Here is a 21,394-nt window from a genome sequence, read left to right on the forward strand (position 1 = left end):
CTCGCTTATAAGTTTTACGTGAGCACGTAAAGTTTTAAGCACACGCCTGAAACATCCACTTCAGCTTCCACACCTGTTCCGTCAGGTGGCAGACATGCAGCAGTGGTGGATTTATTCACTTTCCTAGTTGGCCAGATGTTTGTAATTGTTCATGAATGAAAGTAATTATCAGATCATAACTGGCGTAGTTCCTCCGCCGAAACAGGCCATACGCCTTCAGCAGTCGTTTTAAATGTCGTTCGGAGACGATATAATGGTGGCGACTTGCAAGCAAAGTGGTAATTTCCTTATAATGAAGTCCAAGGTTAAAATATAGCTCAGCTAAATCCTGTAATGTAATTTCCATTCATAAACAGAGCAGGGCGCAACTGGATGGTCTCTTGTTTTTACGCGCTCGCGTAAAACTTCTAGTGAGTAAAAGTTTCACGCGCGCACGTATTACCTTTACGTGCTCACGTAGAACAACTTTTAGGCGCTCACTTATAAGTTCTGAGAGAGCACGTGAAACTTTTTAGTGAGTGCATAAACGTTTTACATGCTCACCTAAACAACTTTACGTGCTCACTTAAAGGTTTTACGCGCGCGTAAAGGTTTCATGTGCGGGCGTAAAACTCATTATATATATAAAAAAAATCAGTGTCCTTTTAGGGGCTCCGTATGAAGAAACTTCTTTTTTTGATTAAATGATAAAGACACAAATGTCCTACCCATAATATAGCCCAAACACAAAACAACACTACTTCAATCAAAAAGGTTGCTTCAAACAAAAAAACTCAAAGAAAAACTGTGTTCAAATGCATTTTTTTGAGTCTCAAATATTTTTTTGCATTCAAACACTTTTTTTCTTTGATTAAAATTTTTTTTTTTGATTGAAGTGAAATTTTTATTGAAAATATATTTTTTGATTAAAGCAATCTTTTTTTTGATTGAATAATTAAGACACAAATCTACCTCTATAACTATATACCATTTATCTTGCTCATCTAAAAAAATTATAAACACATTTCAAAGTATTTTATCTCATTTTTCATGTTTTTCTCGTGGTGAGTGGTGGGGCGGCGCCCTAGCGCCCTCTATTGGCCAGCCGCCACTGATTGGTACAAAGATGTAGTGAAATATCAGAGGTGTAGTTTTTTTCCCTCTTCTTTTGGATTACCTGGTACAAACCGTACATCGATATAGTAATGACTGAATGACTAGGAGGGACTTCCAATCAGTAAATTCATAGAAAAGGCAAATCATCTTCACAATTAAGAAAGTTTTGCTTCGTCTTTGTCTCGAATAAATGATATCTGTCGATTGTTAATTGGTAGATTTATGGCCTATTCACAGTGAAAAACCCTTTTTCAGCCAACGTCACATAATGTTGCGCGCGCATCTTGGCAACAGAAGTGGCGTTGTTCTCCAGCAGTTCTGACTGAAAGCAAGCATTTAACTAACTGTTCCCAGCATCAACATGTCTGGTTGTTGCGTATACGGTTGTACGAATCGCTATTCCACCGGCGGACTAAAGGTTTATAGGATTCCGACAGGATCACGACCATTTCAGAGCAACCGGTGCTCCTGCGGCGGCTCGTACCTCCAGGGACATCGTAGTCTCTGGCCCGCAGGAACTTGAGGAGGAAGTGGTCGGAGACCCCTGCGGCCCCGGGACCCCGCACACCCGCTCCGCCCGCTGCCGCAGGCTCTCCAGGGCCGGCCGGAGCCGCTCCGGAACCTCCGGGGGCCGGCCCGGATCCTCCGGGAGACGCTTCGGATCCTCCGGGAGCCGCGCCGGATCCTCCGGGGGCCGCTCCGGGAGCTCGGGGATCTGCTGGCCGCTCATGACACTCTCAGACCCCGTCCACACGTAGCTGGATATCTGCGGATATCTGCTAAACCGGAGATATTTTCCTACGTTTTGACCTGTCATCCACATGAAAACGCAAATAAACGAAGGTTTAAAAAAACTCCGGGCAAGTGAAGATTTTGGAAAACTCTGTTTATGCAGATGCGTGTAGACACACACAACCGGAGTTTTGCGTTTTCGAAGTCACATTATGCGCCAAAACAACAACAAATCTGCTCTGACGTGCGCCTTTTGTTTACTACAGAACTACAGATGATCCAGCATCTGTTCTCCAAGCTATTTATTAAATAAATGGTCTCTGGTCTTGACCACCGCTTACTGTGTTACACCGACACAGAGCCTACGCCGTAGGGTACGCGGCGACGCGCACCGTACGACGGACCTTACGGCGCAGGGTGTGGCGTAGGGCTGCGTTGATAACGCGGCAGCTCCGTGAGACGCGCCTGCCGGGGAATCGGAGCCGCGGAGGTGCAGCTTCCCCGGGAGCCGCAGATTATCTACAGGTTTGAAATAGCTTATGAATGTGGTCGAAAACGCAGATCTTCGGTTACGTGTGGAAGGGTTTTTTTTTTTAAAACGATGTAATGTGGATGCAAATTTTTTTATAAACGGAGGGGGGAAATATTCGGTTTTAAAAATACCCGGCTACGTGTGGACGGGGTCTCAGTCCGGGTTGGAGGCTCCGCAGCTCCGCGGTGACGGGGGAGGGACCCCCCCGGGACGACAACCCATTTGGCCACTTGCTAACGTCTTCAACCCACTCATTAATAGAACACGGATCTGGAAGTCGGACAACATTTGTCAAAGTCAACTTGTTAAGGTAAAATTCGCGATCTTTAGTTGATAATCCCCTTGTATAGCTTGACAAGCATCTCCGCCATACTTCCGTTGCCAAAATGCGCGTGCATACGTTCTACGTCATCATTGTTTACAAACAGAAAAAGGGTCTATAATACCAACAATAGTGGTTGGGTATAGTGACAGTTTGTTTTTACATGCTTTGTTTTTTGTATCATTAAAACAATCTTTTAGATGTCACATTTTTATTGTGGCAGGCTTTCATTTTCTTAGACAGTACATGAACTCATTGCTGAAGCTGCTTGAGTGTGTGTATGGGGGAGGTTGACCCATTTATTTTGAACATCATTAACTAACATAAGCACAGTGACTATTCTTTCTATAGAAACTCCCTGCATTCTCAAATTATAAGGTGCCAGTATTGTGTCACTCAGAGTAAGTTTTTCTAAAGACAAAATTGTGAAGGACTGCTACATGTCATTCACCAGTGAGTAATGGGTGGATTTTTTTAAAGATAAATTATGAATCTTGTCTTCAAGATAATTAGAAAAGGGTGTACAGTACACTGATACAAATATTGTGCTTGATCTACTTAAAAAAAATAAGTCAACTTTTTGCATGAGATTATTATGTAGATCAAGAAAGACTAGTCTTTGTATGAACTACTTCCTTTTTTGTATGCAAATAATACATTTTGCAAGTACAGTTAACTTAATTGTGTAAGGTTGACTTTATTTACCATAATTAAGTTGACTTTACTTGCAAATGAATTTTGTACATACTAAAAATTAAGTAGTTTATACAAAGTCTTTCTTGATCTACATAAAAATCTCATGCTGCCTTAATTTTTTTTTAAAGTAGATCAAGCAAGATATTTTTTACTGTGGTGTTGTTCTTAAACAAATAAAGCATGTTTCATCTAAACGTTGGTCAATCTGCCCAATAGATTAAAATTGTTAAAGGAAAGATAAATACAACAAGATCATTGCTTGTTGTTTGTGTGTAAATGAAAAGATTGCCTGGGATTACATAAATACTGCTTGTTAAGGAAAAAATGTCTTGTTTTTTGATCAAATGCAGATTGAGTTCAAAACTAGATGTATTCATGTAAAGCAACAAACTTCATTTTTAATTGTTAATATCACAGATTTAAATATGTTATATTTACATGCGCTTTGATTTATTTTTTTCAGTGTATAGGCTGCAACTGTCTCTCTGTAAGCTGAGGGCTTTTATTCCTAAAAAGAGGTCTAACGTGAATGATTCTTCAAAATAATAATGAATGGGCTTTTGGTCTCGTGCGAGCCGCGTGAAAGCGCAATGCCATGAATGAGCGCATCCAGGTAGTGGAGGGAAGTAGGACGCTCAGCTTGCTGTTTCAACCTGCGGCCACCAAGCGACAGCATTTCTCCCTGTGAATAAAAGCGCTCGTCTCTGGGCTGTTTTCATCACATGCTGGGCAGGTTTGGAGCGGGGGCTTCCTCATGGCACACATGCGGACCGACAAAAAGTGAATGGCACTCGCACGCATAAGTGACACCGAGGCGAGCAGAGAGAGAAGCCGGGCCGAAGCCCACGAAGAGTGGACAGCATGAACATGAAACCCGCGGGAGGTTGTTATAGTTTCCACCCACCGGCGGCTCCGAAAGCCAGTCTTTAGGACTCACCGCAGGTTGAATTCGCCTCCGTCGGGGAAAGTTCAGCCGTGGCTGTACGATGGTTGAAAATGGGTCTCACCTGAACAGCTCCTCGCAGGACCCGAGCCGCCCGCCCTGGGTCACCACAACTTTGGGCTGCTTCCTCATCTTCACCATTGTCGTCGACATCCTGGGCAACCTGCTGGTCATCTTCTCCGTGTATCGGAACAAGAAGCTGAGGAACGCAGGTGAGCGGAGCAGGTGGTGGAGAGCGCGCGCGAGGGCGCGCGGCGGAGATCAAAACAAACCCCAAACTCTTACACAACAACAAAGTGAACATCACTCAAACACGAACACTTACATCCATTGAAACGCGTGTCTGGGAAGATACATTTTAATACGTAAGCTTTACGTAAGTCTTTATTCATGTCGATTTTAAATGTTGTTTATCTAATTTAGGCTACAAATTTGAAATAATTGATGCGCATTCACACGCGCTGCAGCCACTTAATAATAGGCTATGATTATGTGCATTGTTATCACCATTATTGTTATATAAACCATAGAAACTGATTATATGCGTTATATCAGTGTTATTCTTCCTCATAAATCTGAAGTCTGGCGATTTTATAAATCTATATCAGCGTTCACAATCCAGCTTTCTGAATCTGATGTTTGCTTGACCTACGAATAATCGCCTACATCGCAGTTAAATCAGGCTCAAAGGAGAGCGAAGTGAAGAGCAGTTATCGCGATTATTGCCAGTGTGAAGCCGCGGGGAAATCCCTTAAACTAACGCCTCTCAGGCTGCAGCATCCATGTACTTCCACCAGCTGGGATACTTCATTTAGTAGCCTTAGGATCTAAAATAAATGCCAGACCACACAAGGAACTTTTGCCACTTTTCTTTTTTTTTTTTAATGTACCATTTCATTGTAAACACATTTTTATAACGACATGGGACTGTGGATTATATTTTGAGCCCTCGAATGGTCAAACAGACAGAGGTGGTCAAAACAATGCTCACAAATTCATGATCAGAGAATTGAGAACCCCCTAGAGGATCTTTCCGTGCTCAGGTCTGCTTAGATTAACTGGCAGCAGTGCATATCATGGTTGTCATCATTTGGAGGCTGTAGTAGGGTGATTTACTAAATGCACTCCTGATATTACAGCAGAAATGTGAGGGTCAGAACAGATTTTCATCATGTGGTTGTAGAGAGATAGAGAGCCCCTGCCAGTAATATTAAATGTTATAGGTTACGTAAGAAGACACACTTCTTTTGTGATCATATGCACACATGAAATTGCTGTTTGACATTGATTTAAGCTGCTCACATCTCAGCTGCTTTAGAAAGTGTCTTTGTAAAAGTCAAAATTTAGGTGATCTTTTTAAAGTCATGCTTTAAAAAATGCATTTTAATTTTTGGAACAAAGTACAAGAAAAAAAAAGATAAATATAGAAAAACTCTATCTTTGAAGTTTTCCATTCATTATGGCTAATTACAGTACATGGAAGGAGGCCGTAATGCAGCGGCAGGATTTTAAACACATTTACTTATTTTGTTTTTCCACAGTCAAAACTCCAGTGAAGCATGTGTTTAAACATCGAACGATTATTTTTTTTACTTTGAAATTTCAATCCTGAAATAAAGTCTGAAGTGTTAGGATCACTGTTAGGATTTTGTATTTTGCAAAAGCTGGTGACGCACACCTTCAAGTTCATGGCTTTGGAGCCCGCTGGCTGCTTTGAATTCAAAGTTCGGAAGGCATGCGTGCCTAATTTAAGGCTCTTGCAATTTCTTGTTCAGAGAGCCACTGGCAAATTGTGTGCAGATCGGTAGACATATTGATTGATATAAAAAAATTTCCAGCCATTTATTTTAACAGTTATATTGGGAATGTGGTGCTGAAGATGATTGTTTGAACAGATATTTCACATCCCCAACTGGGAAAATCTCAGGAGTGGATGCCAAGTCTCATATTCCATCTGAAAGAAATTCAATTTCTTTTTGTTAAATACTTTGAGTCTCCTGTAAAGATATACAGGAAGTCTTACATTTTCTTGGCATGAGTTACATGTTTTTAGGAACTGCACAGCAGTCTGACAAAAAGGGGATAAATTAAATAATGAGTAATGAAATATACTCAGTGGAGAACCTGGTGGGCACAGTGGTCACATATTTCTGGCAACAGCAGCGCTGCTTTCTCTCGATGGCCAAACTCTCTGCTGCTGTTTGAAATGGCCAGTGAGTGAGTGAGGATCTGGCCGACAACACATAGGCAGCGCCACGAGCAGCACAGCTGGATACAGAAACAGAATTGTGAGCTCAGCTCAGTGCCAATAAATCATTTTAAATGCACTTCTGTGACAGATGAAGCAATTTTTATTTTCAAGCTGAAGATAATTTAAATCTCTTCATTAGAGCATTGTCTTAGTTGATATTTTGGAGAGCTGTGAAGCTAATGTGAGACATCACATGATGGAATATATTCTGAGATGGTTTCAGGCACCTTTTCTTTTTTTCTTTTTTGAGGAAACACAAATCTGGCTGTTGCGTGTGATCGGTTAGGCACCACCTTACCTGCCTTTTTTTGTCGCATTGCATTTGGGAATGTTGAGATATACGATATTGGGTGGCTGGATTATCTTGTATTTTAAAGGTAACCACAAACTGGACATCCTGTGATAAGGGGTAAATGTTGGAAATTTAAGCATTGTAGCAAAGTGACCCTGTGAAGTTGGCTGTCAGCAGTCTCAGAAAATCCCATTAATGTTTTTTCACACGCGCCACTCACATGTTGGCAGCCTGAGTCAGTGGATGGGAGATTAAGACAGGAGTCAGGGTTTTAGGGATGTGACTGTAAGGAATTTGAAAGGTGTCATTTATAGCCACTTGGTGTGTTACACCTTGACAGAACTGGCTTTGACAGCATTTTTCCTTCACAACGGCCTTAAATAATAAGCCTGGATCCAGTGCAGCTGTGGAGACATGGCTTAAAGTTATTTTGACAAATAGGATCATGCAATTACTGCAGATATGTGGAAAACACCATTATAAAGGGTGTCTCCTGTTATGCCACATCTGAAAGTTGCTCCATTGGCCTGAGCTACGATGTCTCTGCTGGCCATGTACCAAAGAAATTCTTGGCCGACTGCGTGAAACCCTCAAATTATGACTAAAATTTGACTATTGGGCTTTTATTTTTGTTGCTATATATGAAATATTTTTTTATCTAATGATTTGCATTGAAATTAATTACACACAACAGACTGTCAAAATTAATAGGAGGAATATTATTTATATAAAACAATTGTTTTGTCATGTTTTAAAAATTGACCGACACTATCATTTTGCACCGTACACAGTGGCAGTATTTCTTTTCTGGTTCAACTACAGTGGGGCTAACCCATATTTTGGTAGGGCTCAAATAAATGCCAGAATTTCAATGTGAATATATCTTTAATAAAAAACACTCTCCCAACACAGCTAGAAACAGACAGGGGCACAGAGAGAGAGAGAGAGAGAGAGAGAGAGAGAGAGAGAGAGAGAGAGAGAGAGAGAGAGAGAGAGAGAGAGAGAGAGAGAGAGAGAGAGAGAGAGAGAGAGAGAGAGAGAGAGAGAGAGAGAGAGAGAGAGAGAGAGAGAGAGAGAGAGAGAGAGAGACGCTAGTTATGTTAACAGCACACAGGTGGATCGGAGTGAGAGACTTAATAACCAGGGAGGTTTGGGTGTATCTAGGGGATGCCGCCGTTTTTGTGGGCGGGTTTGCCTTCAGTTACAATACAATTATTAGACTAAGACATTGAAATATGTCAATTCTGATATGTTCATATTGTCAGAATGGACGAGGCAAGTTTGCTTACTGTTTTCAGGTGATACGCATGTTTTATGTGGAGCTGTGATTGCATTCAACTTTTTTTTCCATTGTCTATTTTTATGAAATTCTGCCACACTTCAGATGTCTTTGACATGATAGAGTTCAACAAATCACCGGACCTTGTTCTTCTACTTTGCTGTGCTTTGAAAACATCCCCTTTAGAACTTGGTACTTTCATCCTGATGAAATTAAATTAAATTAAATTAAATTAAAGAATCGACCAATCAGAATTTTGATCCAGCCATGCAGCATCGACTAATAAATCGACCAGTCGACTGGGAGATTACAGCCATTAACAGCAGAAACATCAGAAAAGACAAGGTAGATGCACTTTGTTCATGTGGAGACAGCCATGCCCAGAAACAATACTTGGGTTGCCTGGGCTTTTATATTACTATCTATGTGGTCAGTTCATATTTACTGGGTCAGAATGTGCAAAAACAATCAACACCCACAAAAATACATCGTCTACAGCAGCATCGGTTGTTGATACAAAGCAGAACTCATTATGCTTTGATGTTTTTTATGCCAGATTCTGAAACCAACAGCTGAATTTTGCAACAGAAATTGAGACTCATCAAAGCAGGCAGTGTTTTTCTAATCCTCCATCATCTGATACTTGTGAGCCAGTGCCGATTATAACCTCGATTTGCTGCTAGAAGTGGCGCAGGCAGTAGTCTGCTGCTGCTGCTGCTGCTGCAGCCCTGTTTGCCTCAAGGTTTGATGTCCTGCACAGTCTGCATACCTTGGTTGGAATGAGAATTTGACCAGCATTTTTATCTGTGAGGGGAAGTATTCCACTTTCTGACTGGAGTGACTTTTTTTTCAGATATAAAAATTGTAATAAATAAAGAAAATGACCTAAGGTAATCAGAAGAATTGTTTAACAGGAGCCACACTAATGAGGCTGCCAGCTCTGCAGATGTGTCCGCATTCATATTTTGTTTACTGGCCTGTATAGTATCGTCATGGGTCAAAAGTTTCTACCTTTTCTTTCAAAGCAATATTCATTTGTGTTGAAAAATGATAAAAACAAATCATCTGACTGTAGTGGCTCTTAGTATTTGGCAAATAAAACTTCAGACCACAAACAATGTATAACCATTTTCACTCTGCCATTATTTGTCAAGCAAAAATTAAACCAAATATGAGGAATCATGTGGCAATACTAAGGACGTCCAAACGTCTTACATGGGATTTAAGGGGGTAAACTGTCTATATTTAACGATTCAGCGATCCTTTATGAACTGATTATCAGGGGATGTGAAGACCTCTGTTAAAGTTAATGTTTCAGGCAGTTTGCTGGTCTGGAGCATTGTGGAGTTTATTAACAAAATCCCAAGAGGGAAAGACATAAGCAATGGTGTTAGAAGTGTAATTGTTGCCACAAATTGGTCAGGGAAGGGTTATAAAACCATTTCCAAACAAGTTGAATAACGACATTCTACATTGAGAAAGATTATTCACTAATGCAAACCATTCAAGACAGTCACAGATCTTATCAGGAGTGGATTTCCTAGAAAATATACGCTAAGGTCATACCATACAATGCTTCAAAGAAATACAAAACCAAAATAAGAGCTACATTTCAGATCCTAGAGGCCTCATTGAGCATGTAAAAGGTTTAAAGTGCATGATAGACCAAATATAACTGAACAAGAACAGTTTGTTTTGAAGGGGTTTTCTGGAGAAAATCTCTTCATACTAAGAACATGGAAGCATGACTGATGTTTGCAAAATTGGATTTGACTTGTGGAACAAAGCTTTTGGAGTTGTTTGGCCTCATTGCCCATTCCCATGTGTGGTGAAAACCAAACACAGCGTTTAAATAGAAACATCTATACCAATTTTCAAGCGCAGTGTGTTTTGGGGGGGTTGTTTTGCAGCCACAGGATTTGGGCACCTTGCAGTCATTGAGTCAGTGGGCTCTGGGGCTGGGCGATATATAGAGATTTTAATATATATCGATATATTTTCAAACGCGATATGGTATGAGACAATATCGTTTATATCGATTTAAAAAAAAAAAGAAAAGAAAATTAATGATTTTGATATACTGTAGCTTATTCTGTGACAAATTGACTTGAATGTTTTATTTGAGATTTGCACAAATGTTTTGTTATTTGCACAACTGTCAACCTCAGTGGAAAAGTCTGCCTGTTACTGTCTACATTGTATTAATTGCACAGTGTATTTGAATTTAATTGTTATGCAGGAAAGGGATATTTGTTTTATTTTATTCAAGAAGCACTTTTATTCTATATATGCAGTCAGTTCATTTTATTTCATTTGTTTTATACATTTTGATATTGTGCAGACCTCTGTTAATAAAAGGTACCTGTGTGAGGCTTTGTATTAAAACTGACTGTTTTTTTAAGGGTTTGCCTCAGAAAAAAATGAAGCTAACAGAGATGCTATGCTATAATGCTTTGGGGGAAACCCCAATTATGGCACATAAAAAATATCGATATATATAGAGTATCACCATTCAGCTAAAAAATATCGAGATATGACTTTTGGTCCATATCGCCCAGCCCTAGTGGGCTCCTTTTATATAACGAAGCATTTAAGAGAGAAATGTAAGGGCCTCGTTAGACAGCATGTCCATGGTTGAAATTGGGTCATGTGACTGGACAATGATTAAAAAAACAACAGCAAATCAACATCAGAAATAGGGCTGGGTATCGATTCAAATGTCAAGGATCGATTCGATTCCGATTCTTAATATTCAGACACGTTTATCATGATTCGATTCGATCCGATTCGATATTGATTTGGCTTAGTGTTATTTAAAATGTTTTTTGAGCTGTTGCCTGAATTATATGACTGTAAAATAACTAGTGAAATAATAATTTCACAATAATTATTGTGAAATAAATAACTCAAACAGGCCTTTCAATATCCATTTAAAGTGCAAAAAAGAAAGAAATTGCAACAGTTCATGCAGTAAACAAATCATTTTAGCTTATCTAATTTATTCTGTCACCACGCACACATATTGCCATGAAGCACCTGGCATTTTTCAGAAGTGTCATGACAAACTGTGTGTCCGACTACTGGGATTAAAGTTCACCTGGCGAAAATGATTAAAAAAAATAAATAAATTAAAAAAAATCGATCTTTAGACATAAGAATCGATTTTTAGGAATTAATATGAGAATCGATTTAGAATCGGAAAATCGATTTTTTTCAACACAGGCCTAATCAGAAAGGCAAAAAAAATAAAATTTCTTTGGCTTTGGAACCTGTTGATTACCAGAGTCCCCTGTACAGAGGGCACATGCGATTTGAAGGCAGAAGCCTAAGAACAGGCTGGTAAGTAAAAGAATCCCAATCTACAGTATAGTGCCACCCGAGCAAAATACTGACTGCGTTTACATGCAGTCAATAACCCTTTTAAAACCCGAATATTGGCAATAACCCGAATTTGCACGGCCATGTAAACACCAATAACCCCTTTGAATAACCCGAATTTGCTCATATTCGGGTTTTTAAAAACCCAAATATGACCCCTGGGTTACTCTTTTTAAAACCCGAATATTCGGTCATGTAAACGCCTAATGGAATATCCAGATCAAACGGAACACAAATTTGTTTTCTGCGCATGCTCTGTTCGCAAGGAATCCAGGGGCCTCATGTACTAAGAGTGCGTGGATTTCAACGTGAATCCGTGCGTGGAATTAACAAAACCGCAAAAATTCATATGTACAAAGCTGTGCGTTCGCCTAAATCCACGCAGGTTTCTCTGAACATCCCAATCAGCGTGGATTTGAGCGCACATGCGGGAGCACAACACTCTGCCTTGTCTCCTCCCTCAAATATATGTTTGAATATGATATGAAGATAATTATCCATTAAAAACCGCTCATCCTAACAAGAAAATGCTCTGAGCTGGAATAAATAATTCATTTTGGGGCATTTAGGGGTGTCGGACTCCGGTCCTCGAGGGCCGGTGTCCCTGCAGGTTTTAGATGTTTCCCTGCTTCATTGCACCATGATACAAGTGACTGTGTCATCAACAGAACTATCCAGACTTTGATGACAAGTTGGTGACGATGATTAATTAGAATCAGGTGTGTTAAAGCAGGGAAACATCTAAAACATGCAGGACACCGGCCCTTCTGGGATTCAGTTTGACACCTACATTATGGTGTTCTTTGCTTTGCGTTGCGTTCGGTGAAGAGTTGTGGTTTTATTATGATCGTACGGGTTTATGAATGTTTATGGGCAGCTTTAGTGAATCATTACACTCTGCTTTTCTTGTTTGTATTTTAAGAGCCGACACCAGAATTTTTGGTGGATGAAAAACGGCTCCTCGTTCTGCTTTATTGTCATGCATATTATATACTAACGGATTAAGACCAATGTACACGTTTATTGAGTCTTACACATTATGGATGTCCGCGATCACCACTCTCATAAGTATAACAATGTGAACAAAATACATTTAGCCTATATTTAAAACATGAAGCATTACGATCTGATTCCTCTGCTGCAGAAATAAAGACAATTTGTGCCAACGGGATTATCGAGGTGCAAACGTGAGAAATAAAGAGCAAAGTTGCTGTAACTCGGAGTGTTTCATCCTCAGGAGGAGAGACAGGTGTCGTGCCAAAAAGTGATTGAAGGCCAAATACAGTTAATGAAAAGTTGTTTCTGCCTAAATATGACTTGATCTCATTCTTGAGTTTCATAATCTGAAATCTGACGGTTTAGCGCTCTCGCTCAACGGGCTGCTGTGCGCGCTCCCGCGGCCACAAATCAGAAGAAATCAGATTCTGGCAGGCAATCACTTTTTGGCACAACACCGGTTTTTGCTTCAAAATTAATTTTAATGTATTTCTGTCCAGACACAGTTATGGGATGTTTAGGGTCTGGCTTTTATCTCCAGTACTCCTCCCATACGGTCGTCATGGTGACAGACAGATGTCCGACCTGCAGCTCCAGCTGAAGCATCATGTTGGTCTGAACCGGAGCAGCTGGTCCAGTTCAGGGCAGAGATCCAGGAGGATCCTCTTGGTACCTAAACCAGCTGATGGTCCAGTCTTAGTCCTGGACCAGCAGATCAGTTTGGTGCCTGAGGACTCGCTCCTGATCCTGCCATCAGCAGGTTCCTCTAACGGAGCCAAAGCTCCATCAGGGTTTGCAGGTTCCATCGTTGAGCTCCTGCCTCTAGTTGTTTGTTCAGATCATGTGGTTGATTGTGAGATTGTTGCAGCTCCACTCTTGTGTAATTTATCTGGTGATGTGGGGACTGTCATGTCCTTCACGTGGTCGTGAACTTATTGTTGACGTCAAGTTTCCTCATATTCTGCACTTCACTGCATCACCAGTGAGTGTCGCCAACGGACAGAACCTCAGAAAAGTGCGTACAAAAGCCTTAATGTGTGAGTGCCGGACCGCAGCTTTCTACGTTCACGTCATTCTTTGTACATCCGACCGTGAGCGTTGAAAGTGGCGTACGCACGTTTTTTGTGCGCCGCACTCTTAGTACATAAGGCCCCTGGTCTTTTGAGTCCAGGAAGTTCTTATAAACACGGAGAAACGCAAGACCACGCCACACTTTTGGAGTGAGGAGGAGACTAATCACTTCATAAATGTAATGAAGGATGTGAACATTTGTAGACGGTAGAAAGTACGAGGATAGCGAAATTTAAAAGAAGGTGCGCGAAGCAGCATTTGTTTTGAATTTGGATACAGGAAGAAGAAGCGGAAATGACGGTAATTGCGTCGTGATGTTCTCAGCGCGTCGCTGGTTTGATCGAGATATCCCGAATGATTAATCACCATGTATACAGGGATAATCCTGTTTGCTCACGCATGTAAACGGAATATTCCGAATATTTCAGTAACCGGAATATTAGCAATAACCCGAATTTTGACTGCATGTAAACGTAGTCATTGTGGTGGAACTTTAAGAGAGCTGTGGATAAGTGAATGTCAAAAACCTCAATAAACTGCATGAATGATGGAGAGAACCATGGACCAACATTTCTCAGACGGCAAATGATGACGTGTACAAGAAATTTGTACTTTAAGTTATTGCTCCTAAAGATGGATCTCAAAGATCATACATAATGGGGGTATTTAATATTGATTTTTAAGTTGTAGATTGTTTTTGGTCTGAGATTGTATACTCGTTCTCAGATTATTTTTTATGTTTTTACACAATAAAACACGTTATGCCCATGACCATTATCATATGTTTTTGCCATGAAATAATTACTCATATATGACTTTTCTGAATATTTTTTATATATTTTTCTGAATATAACAGATAATTCTCCCAGCTAGTCATACAACCATGGAATCTCAGTCATACTGAGTGTTTATTTCAGTAATTCTAATTTATCTGGTCCTTTTTCAGTGTTTCCAACAAGATATTTTTTGCCAATAACTGCTGTATAACATTTTTTTTTCATTTTCCTGACCATTCCCTGTATTCCACAATATGAACAGTCCCTGAAATATTCAAATAATCTATCTGCTTTATGCTAAGTCTCAGAAATCAGCCCCCTCTAAGAACTCATCCTCTGATTTACGTTCACATGCCTGAACACTTGCCAGTAGGACAGGTGTTTATATTAGTTTGTTGTCAAACTGCTGAATTTTCTTTCGCACTCAAGTTGACAAATTAAACGACACAGACAAGTTCTCTGACTTATTGACCGTACCGCTGACAATCTGAAAAAATATAGAGAAAAGCCTCAGTGTGGTGATACTTTTGTGTGTTGAGCTCAGCTGCAGTAAAATAAACCAAGAGCTCCACGTCATATTGGGACTGTTTGTTTTGGAACGTGAGGAGGTATTTATCCTTCAGCATTGCGTGACTTGGCTGTGATATCTTACCTCGAGTATCAGTTACAGTTATAATCAGCCTCAGTGTAATGAATATTTTGCAGAATTAATGTGGCATTAAGTGATTTCTTGCATGTGTCTCTAATTAAAATGAATGTTTTTGGACTCCATTGGGTTTCATGGGAGATTGTAAACGGAAATTGTCTCAGCATGGTGGAGCTCAATGAAAAGAAGACTATAAAATCCTAATCTGTAGATGTTATGTTGTAGATGTTGATTTTGAAGCCTCCTGTTTTGTTTTCAGAAGTTTGTTGTGTGCGAAAGTGTAAGCCTTTGAGCCAAGCTTTTTCAGGATGTCACGCATCTCTATGAGAATTCCAGTAACAGCTGGTATTCAATTGAGAAACAAGAAGTTTCTTTTGCGTGGAATTTGTTGCTGAAGTTTATTTGGGTGAAAGCTCTTTTTGTCACCTGCATCTGAATTACAGGGCAGTGTCTGACATGTATTTTTATTTTTTGTTTGTTTATTTTCAAAGCATGGCTTTATGGTGAAGTATTTTTCTCAGTTTATGCTTTTTTGAACCACCAGCACCACCGCCTGCTTGAATGGCTGTGTTTACTACTTGGTGTTTCCTCTAAAGCAACAAGCAGTCCCCGCATGGATAAAAAAAAAAACAACCAAAACAATTGAGGGGAGGTGTGTTGAGGTGAACTCTGGTGTCACTGAGAATGTGTGTTTGAAAACGTGTCATGCTCTGTAAAGCTACACTGCTTAATGTATGCTCTGCAAGCAGTGGTGATGTCATGTGCCTGTATCATGTGTTCCTTTCTTTGACAACAGGGAAGTCTCTTTGTGAACCCTGCTGAGCCCCTCTGGCTTGCACGGCTACAGTTTCACCCACAATTACTGAGGGACATTAGCTGTGAATGCATAGCATACAACTGTGGAAACTTGGAAGTTGAGTTGTTCATACATTGATTGATGTAAAAAATAACTTTTTTGCAGTTGCAGCTCAGTTGCAGCTCATATTGTGATCAAAGCCCAAACTGTGATTTGTGAATTGTTATATTGCCTCATTCTTTCTGCAAACACAGCTGGAGGTGTGTAATAGCACTGGAATAATGTTGCTTTTTTTTTTTTTACATTTTAAAATTCTCCACACAGCCCCTGTTGGGGACAGCTGAGAACTGCAGTCTGGCCTGTCAAATATCCTTTTCCTCTTCAATCATGTCATATGTTGTGAATGCAATTATACCTTGTGTTGGCAAATCATTTTTTTTTACATCTCTTGAAAGGCAGCATATGTTTTTTATAAAATGTTATTATACTATTCTGTGTCACTGCTACCTTCACAGAAGTGTTAATGACCTTTACCAAGGGCACTGACACTACCCAGTACCATCATAAACCCTGACATTTGGACTTAAATCCTAATTATTTATTTCATTCATCCATTATTTATACCAGTTTCTTCATACTCAGGGTCACTGGGATCTGTTGGAGCCTGTCCCAGCTGTTTTCAGGCAAAAGACACTGAACAAGTGTCCGGGTACAACCTGGACACTTGTTCCAGTTGGAGTTGTAATGTATCCACAGTCTGCCCATATCCCCCCCCAATCCACAGCACATCTGACTAAAACAGAGAAAAATAAAGTTTAATGCAACATGTGGATTGTGAGTGCTTATGTTGAACATGTGGCACAGGAGGACGTTTACAAACTTCCTCCATCTTTAAAATCACATGTGTGAGAGCACTTCAGCTTCCTTGTCGGTGATGATGTGCATAAACAAATGCATATTTACATTTCTTGGGAAAGTGATTGTCAGGATGCAGCGAAAGCATAAATTACCTTATATGCATTTTATGCATTATTGGGCAGTTGACAAAGCAGTCAAGGTATGTCAGCATTGCCACACAAGTCATACTAACATGATAGAAAACTGAGCACGGTGACACATATGAAACGTCATCCCACTGTTTCCCTGACATTAGAAAAGTCTTAAGAAATTCCCTGAAAATGGTTGAAATATTTTTTTTATGTATGCTGGTTTCTGAGTTATATTTTTTTGGGAAGCCTTGAGTTTTATTAAGTAGGCCTAATAGTTAGCCTTGTCGGTGTCATGCATATTCATTTCAGTCTGTTTTGTTTTATTGCAGGTTTTGTGTAGCCTGATTCTGTTTTTCCAAATGAATGTTTTAAGCTCTTTTTGCTCTTAATTGGGAGGAAATCGTAGTACGTGGAGAAATTCCCCACAAGAAAGTCCCCAAAACAATGGGCCCCAATACAATTTGTTTCATTTCAATTCAATTCGGTTCAATTCAATTCAATTCAGTTCAGTTCAGTTCAGTTCAGTCCAGTTAATCTCCAAAGGGAAATTACACAACAGTCTGGATGGCTCTTTTCATTTGTGAATGTAGCTACACACTCTACAGCTTGACAAAGGTTTCCCGTAGTAATCCCTTCTCCATGTATTTATACTGTATGAGCTCATGGACCATGGATTGATGAGTGATGTTTTTTGATGCTGTGGCGTGGCTGTCCAGTTTAGGCTTGCACCCATGCCCTGTTGGCACAGATTCCTTAAATGGTAATGCCATTTTGAACAACTGAAGTAAAAATATGCAAATCCTTTCCAATCTTTATTTGGGGAAGATTGCTTTTAAACAGTTCAACGATTATTCTCATGCATTTTTGGGGGATGTCGAAATTCACTGCTCACCTTTGGCTCTCAAAGCCTCAACCTGTCATAGAAACTGCTACAGTCGTTGATGGCATTTTATTGCGCCTTCTTATTAGTACTCATTTCCCCATGCCAACATTTGGGAAAAATGTTGGCATGGCAGGTCTGAAATGCAAAAAAGATATCAAAGAAATGAAGCTGGCAAGAGAAAAAATAATTAAATAATTTGGTCCATTCTGTTTTGAGAAATAAAAGGCAAAGTACAGGTAATAATGGATGCACCTTGTTTTTCTTTTTTTCGTTTTTCCTTATAATCAAACTTTTTCCACGATTTGAGGTTGTAAAAATGAAAAGACAGTTATCCTTCTGTATAGTGTGTTTGTTCTGATTATAGAAAACAGCTTCGGTCTCACACTGTTCAAGTTCAAGGAGGGAAGTTGAAGAATCTGAAATGGGCCACCATACAGCACAGGGGACCACTGAATGATGATAACCCTGCTGCAAGGAACAATGTCCGCCTCTTCTTTATTGTCCCCGCTAACGCTGAAATTACATTTCCACCCTTGCTTAGAGGGTCCATTGTTGAAAAAGCCAAAAAAATGAAAACATTACAAGCTAGAAATAACATGTGCATGTCCTAAAATTCATATAAAGATTTTGTTTTTTGTCTTTTACCAATAAAATTTCAGTATATTTGTAATTATATGAACACAATTTCTCATGAGTTACACATTTCATGAAGATCATGATGAAATATTACTTTTGAATTTAATATCCTGAGAAGCCTTTGCTAGAATGTGGGATATTATTTTTTCAATAAAAGTAAACAGTAAGACAAACAATATTCACTCTCTGTATTTGACTGGCAGTTGGCTCACAGTGTCCTTTCATACTTTCAGTTGTAATAGGACACGTACAGAAGTCATTGCTGCTCACTGGGCTTGTCAGTTTCTGTGGTGATGGCTGTGATAAACATCAGAGCGGCGCAGTGTGGCAGAGCAGCTAAGCATTACGAGAACAGCAGTGAAAAAATTCAGCCGGTGAAAAATTACATTGATTAATGACACCCAGCTTCTAGATTCTACAGATTTGTCGACTCTGTGGCTGTCATCAGGATCAAAACCCGAACACTAGATAACATCAAGCATGGAAGTGATTAGTTAGCACGTACATGCGGGCCTACTGGGAATGCTTAGATGGTGATTTTTTTGTTGTCAGCCTTGTCCGTCTTGTTTGCAGCTGCCTTAAGTTCTCAGACAACATGGGAGGAGGTGAGAGGGAAATGCTCACAACAGTGCATGATAGTAGAGATAAATACACAGCCAGCCTGTGTATTTATCAGGCTGCTGTGTCAAATGCAAATCACGTAAAAGAGAAAAAGACTGAGGCTCATTGTTTTTCCATTTAAAGATGTTCAATTACCATTTTTGTCATGTTAGTTTGCTACTATTAGGGTCAGTATTTCTGTTCATAGCTGCAGTCTATGGTAAACCCGCCTTACAAAAAGTCTGCTTTTCTTGACGTGACTTGATTATTGAAGTCTCGGCAGGTGTCGTGCCGTCCTGCTGCGTTTACTCCTCCGCTCTGTGTCATCTGAGGATGAAAAATCAGCAAGCGCTCATTTGACTCAGTGCGCTGTGCATTAGTGTCTGACCAGTTTAGGCTTTTCAGCAGCCAGTGCTGATTAATTAATGAACAGAGAAGCATTTGGTAAAAAGTAAATTAATGTTACTCATAAATGAAATAGTAAATGTATGAGCATTTTGTTTACTTTTATGACTACATTGTCTGTTTCCATGAGGGAACAGATCTTGGAAATTGTACCGGAATTACCTTTTACTTTTCTGCTTGGTTTTACAATATTGATGACCACTAAAATCCTCAATTGACCCTTTGTCAACCCCGTCCTCATTGCTAGGTCGGACAAAACTGTCATCTCTCCCGTCCACTTCCATTATAAAAACAGGGTTTTACATCACTTTATCTCTAATTATTGGACCAAAGAAAATCAACAGCAACTAGATATAAATAAAAAGGAACACTTCACCGTGTAATGAGTTTAAAAAACAGAGGTTTCCAGCGAAAAAGATATCTTTTGAATAGTTTAGCTGATTGCATGGTGGAAGGGTTGAACTGCGAGTGTGGCCGTCCACTTTGTTTTGGAAATACAGATCGGATTTCTGCCAGTTTGGGGATAAAAATACACTGCACCCTCACTACACTGTGTGCAGTGTGCTCCGAAGTGTTCCTTTTACTAATAGGCCTGGAAAGTTTAAAAAAATGTAATCCAATGATTTAAATTTCGATACAAGGCAAGTAAAAACTGCTTTTTCCATTGATGTGAACGAGAGAGACGGCTGTTTTTTCCAATCCGGATATTCTGCCCAGAAGTAGCAACAGAGAATGATTTTTTTCTGATTGTTCAGTCAGGGAGAATGACTTTTCTTATTGGTCAGACAGGGACCAATCAGAAGGCTAACAAAGGGTCAATTGTGTTCCTTATTGAGTGAGAACACTATGACTGGCGACCACTAAACAGCTGCAAAGTAATATCACGAGGCACCATGTTCATGAAAGTAAAAGTACTGTATTTGCAGCAGGGCTGGGGGATATGACCTCAAATCAATATCACGATAAATTGGGCAGTTCCTCGATAACGATAAATGCACATGTTGTGTGTTACAACTTAGGTTAAGTCTGCTACGCATTCATGGAATGTTTGAAGCTGAAACTCAGACCTTACCTGGCAACAAAAGATTCTATTTTCTGATTGGCTGATTTGTCGGTAACTCCAGACAGCTGCTCAGTGCTGAGAGCTCAGCACGCAGTAGCTTACCGTGACTCGTTTGTAAGATGTGCTGTTGGAATTACTGTGTGGCGTGAGAGCATGTGAACTTGTTGAAATGCGTGAGACTTTAAAGCCCTGTTATTTCGTCTACGGCTATATCAGCCACTTCTTCGTGTGAACCATCAGCCATTTTCTTGGGTTCCTTTTCTTGTTCGGACTGGATGGGAGGAGACACGTGATTACACACACGCTGTGTACCGTGTTAAAGGGGAATGAAAATACAGTCAAAAGAAACAAAAGGACACTTATTTTCTTTTTTGTATCAAAACACAGAATTTACAGACATGAGAAAATTGATGTCGGTCATCGCAGTGAATGTCGGTAACGGTAAATTTCCGCTTTATCGCCCAGGCCTAATTTGCAGGCTAAAATTGTCTCAAATGTGTAATCCCTCAAAGTTATTCTGTTATTTGTACAGAGATACATGCTATGGTGTCTACAAAAGGAGAAATCACACCATTTGTAATCAGACCTGACCAAATGAAACCAGGGATCACCAAATTAAACCACGGATCGCCTTTTGAGGAACACAGAGGAACTTCTAGCATTTATTTATGTCCAGATAATTCCTAATTTCCATATTCATAATAATGTATCAATTTTCTACACAATAGATTCCTGTAGCTCTGGTCTTTTTTGTCTTTTTTTGGTACCATCTTTTCTCCATCTACCATCAGATTCTCTGCGGAGCTTTTTCTGTTAAAAACTCAGATTGTCCCCCCCCCACACACACACACACACACACACACACACACACACACACACACACACACACACACACACACACGCACACACATATACAGAGCTTGTTGCACTGAAGGAGACAAAGCTGGACTGTCACAAATGATGTACTGCGTGTCTCACCAAGTTATGGCTGTTTAGTAAAATATTGCCTCTAT

At 39.9% G+C, this 21,394-nt stretch overlaps 1 protein-coding gene across 1 annotated transcript in view; it reads left to right on the forward strand.

Annotated features, from left to right (window-relative positions):
* Nucleotides 1-4,115: 4,115 nt before the first annotated feature.
* Nucleotides 4,116-21,394, forward strand: part of mtnr1aa (melatonin receptor 1A a) — a 71,594-nt gene continuing 54,315 nt past the window's right edge. Inside the window, exon 1 of the mRNA XM_061718993.1 lies at nucleotides 4,116-4,532. Coding sequence (XP_061574977.1) covers nucleotides 4,364-4,532 — 169 coding nt within the window. The 5' untranslated portion in view covers nucleotides 4,116-4,363. The remainder of the gene's footprint in view (nucleotides 4,533-21,394) is intronic.

Source organism: Cololabis saira, chromosome 1, assembly GCF_033807715.1.
Source record: "Cololabis saira isolate AMF1-May2022 chromosome 1, fColSai1.1, whole genome shotgun sequence".
In the NCBI taxonomy this organism is placed as follows: domain Eukaryota; kingdom Metazoa; phylum Chordata; class Actinopteri; order Beloniformes; family Belonidae; genus Cololabis; species Cololabis saira.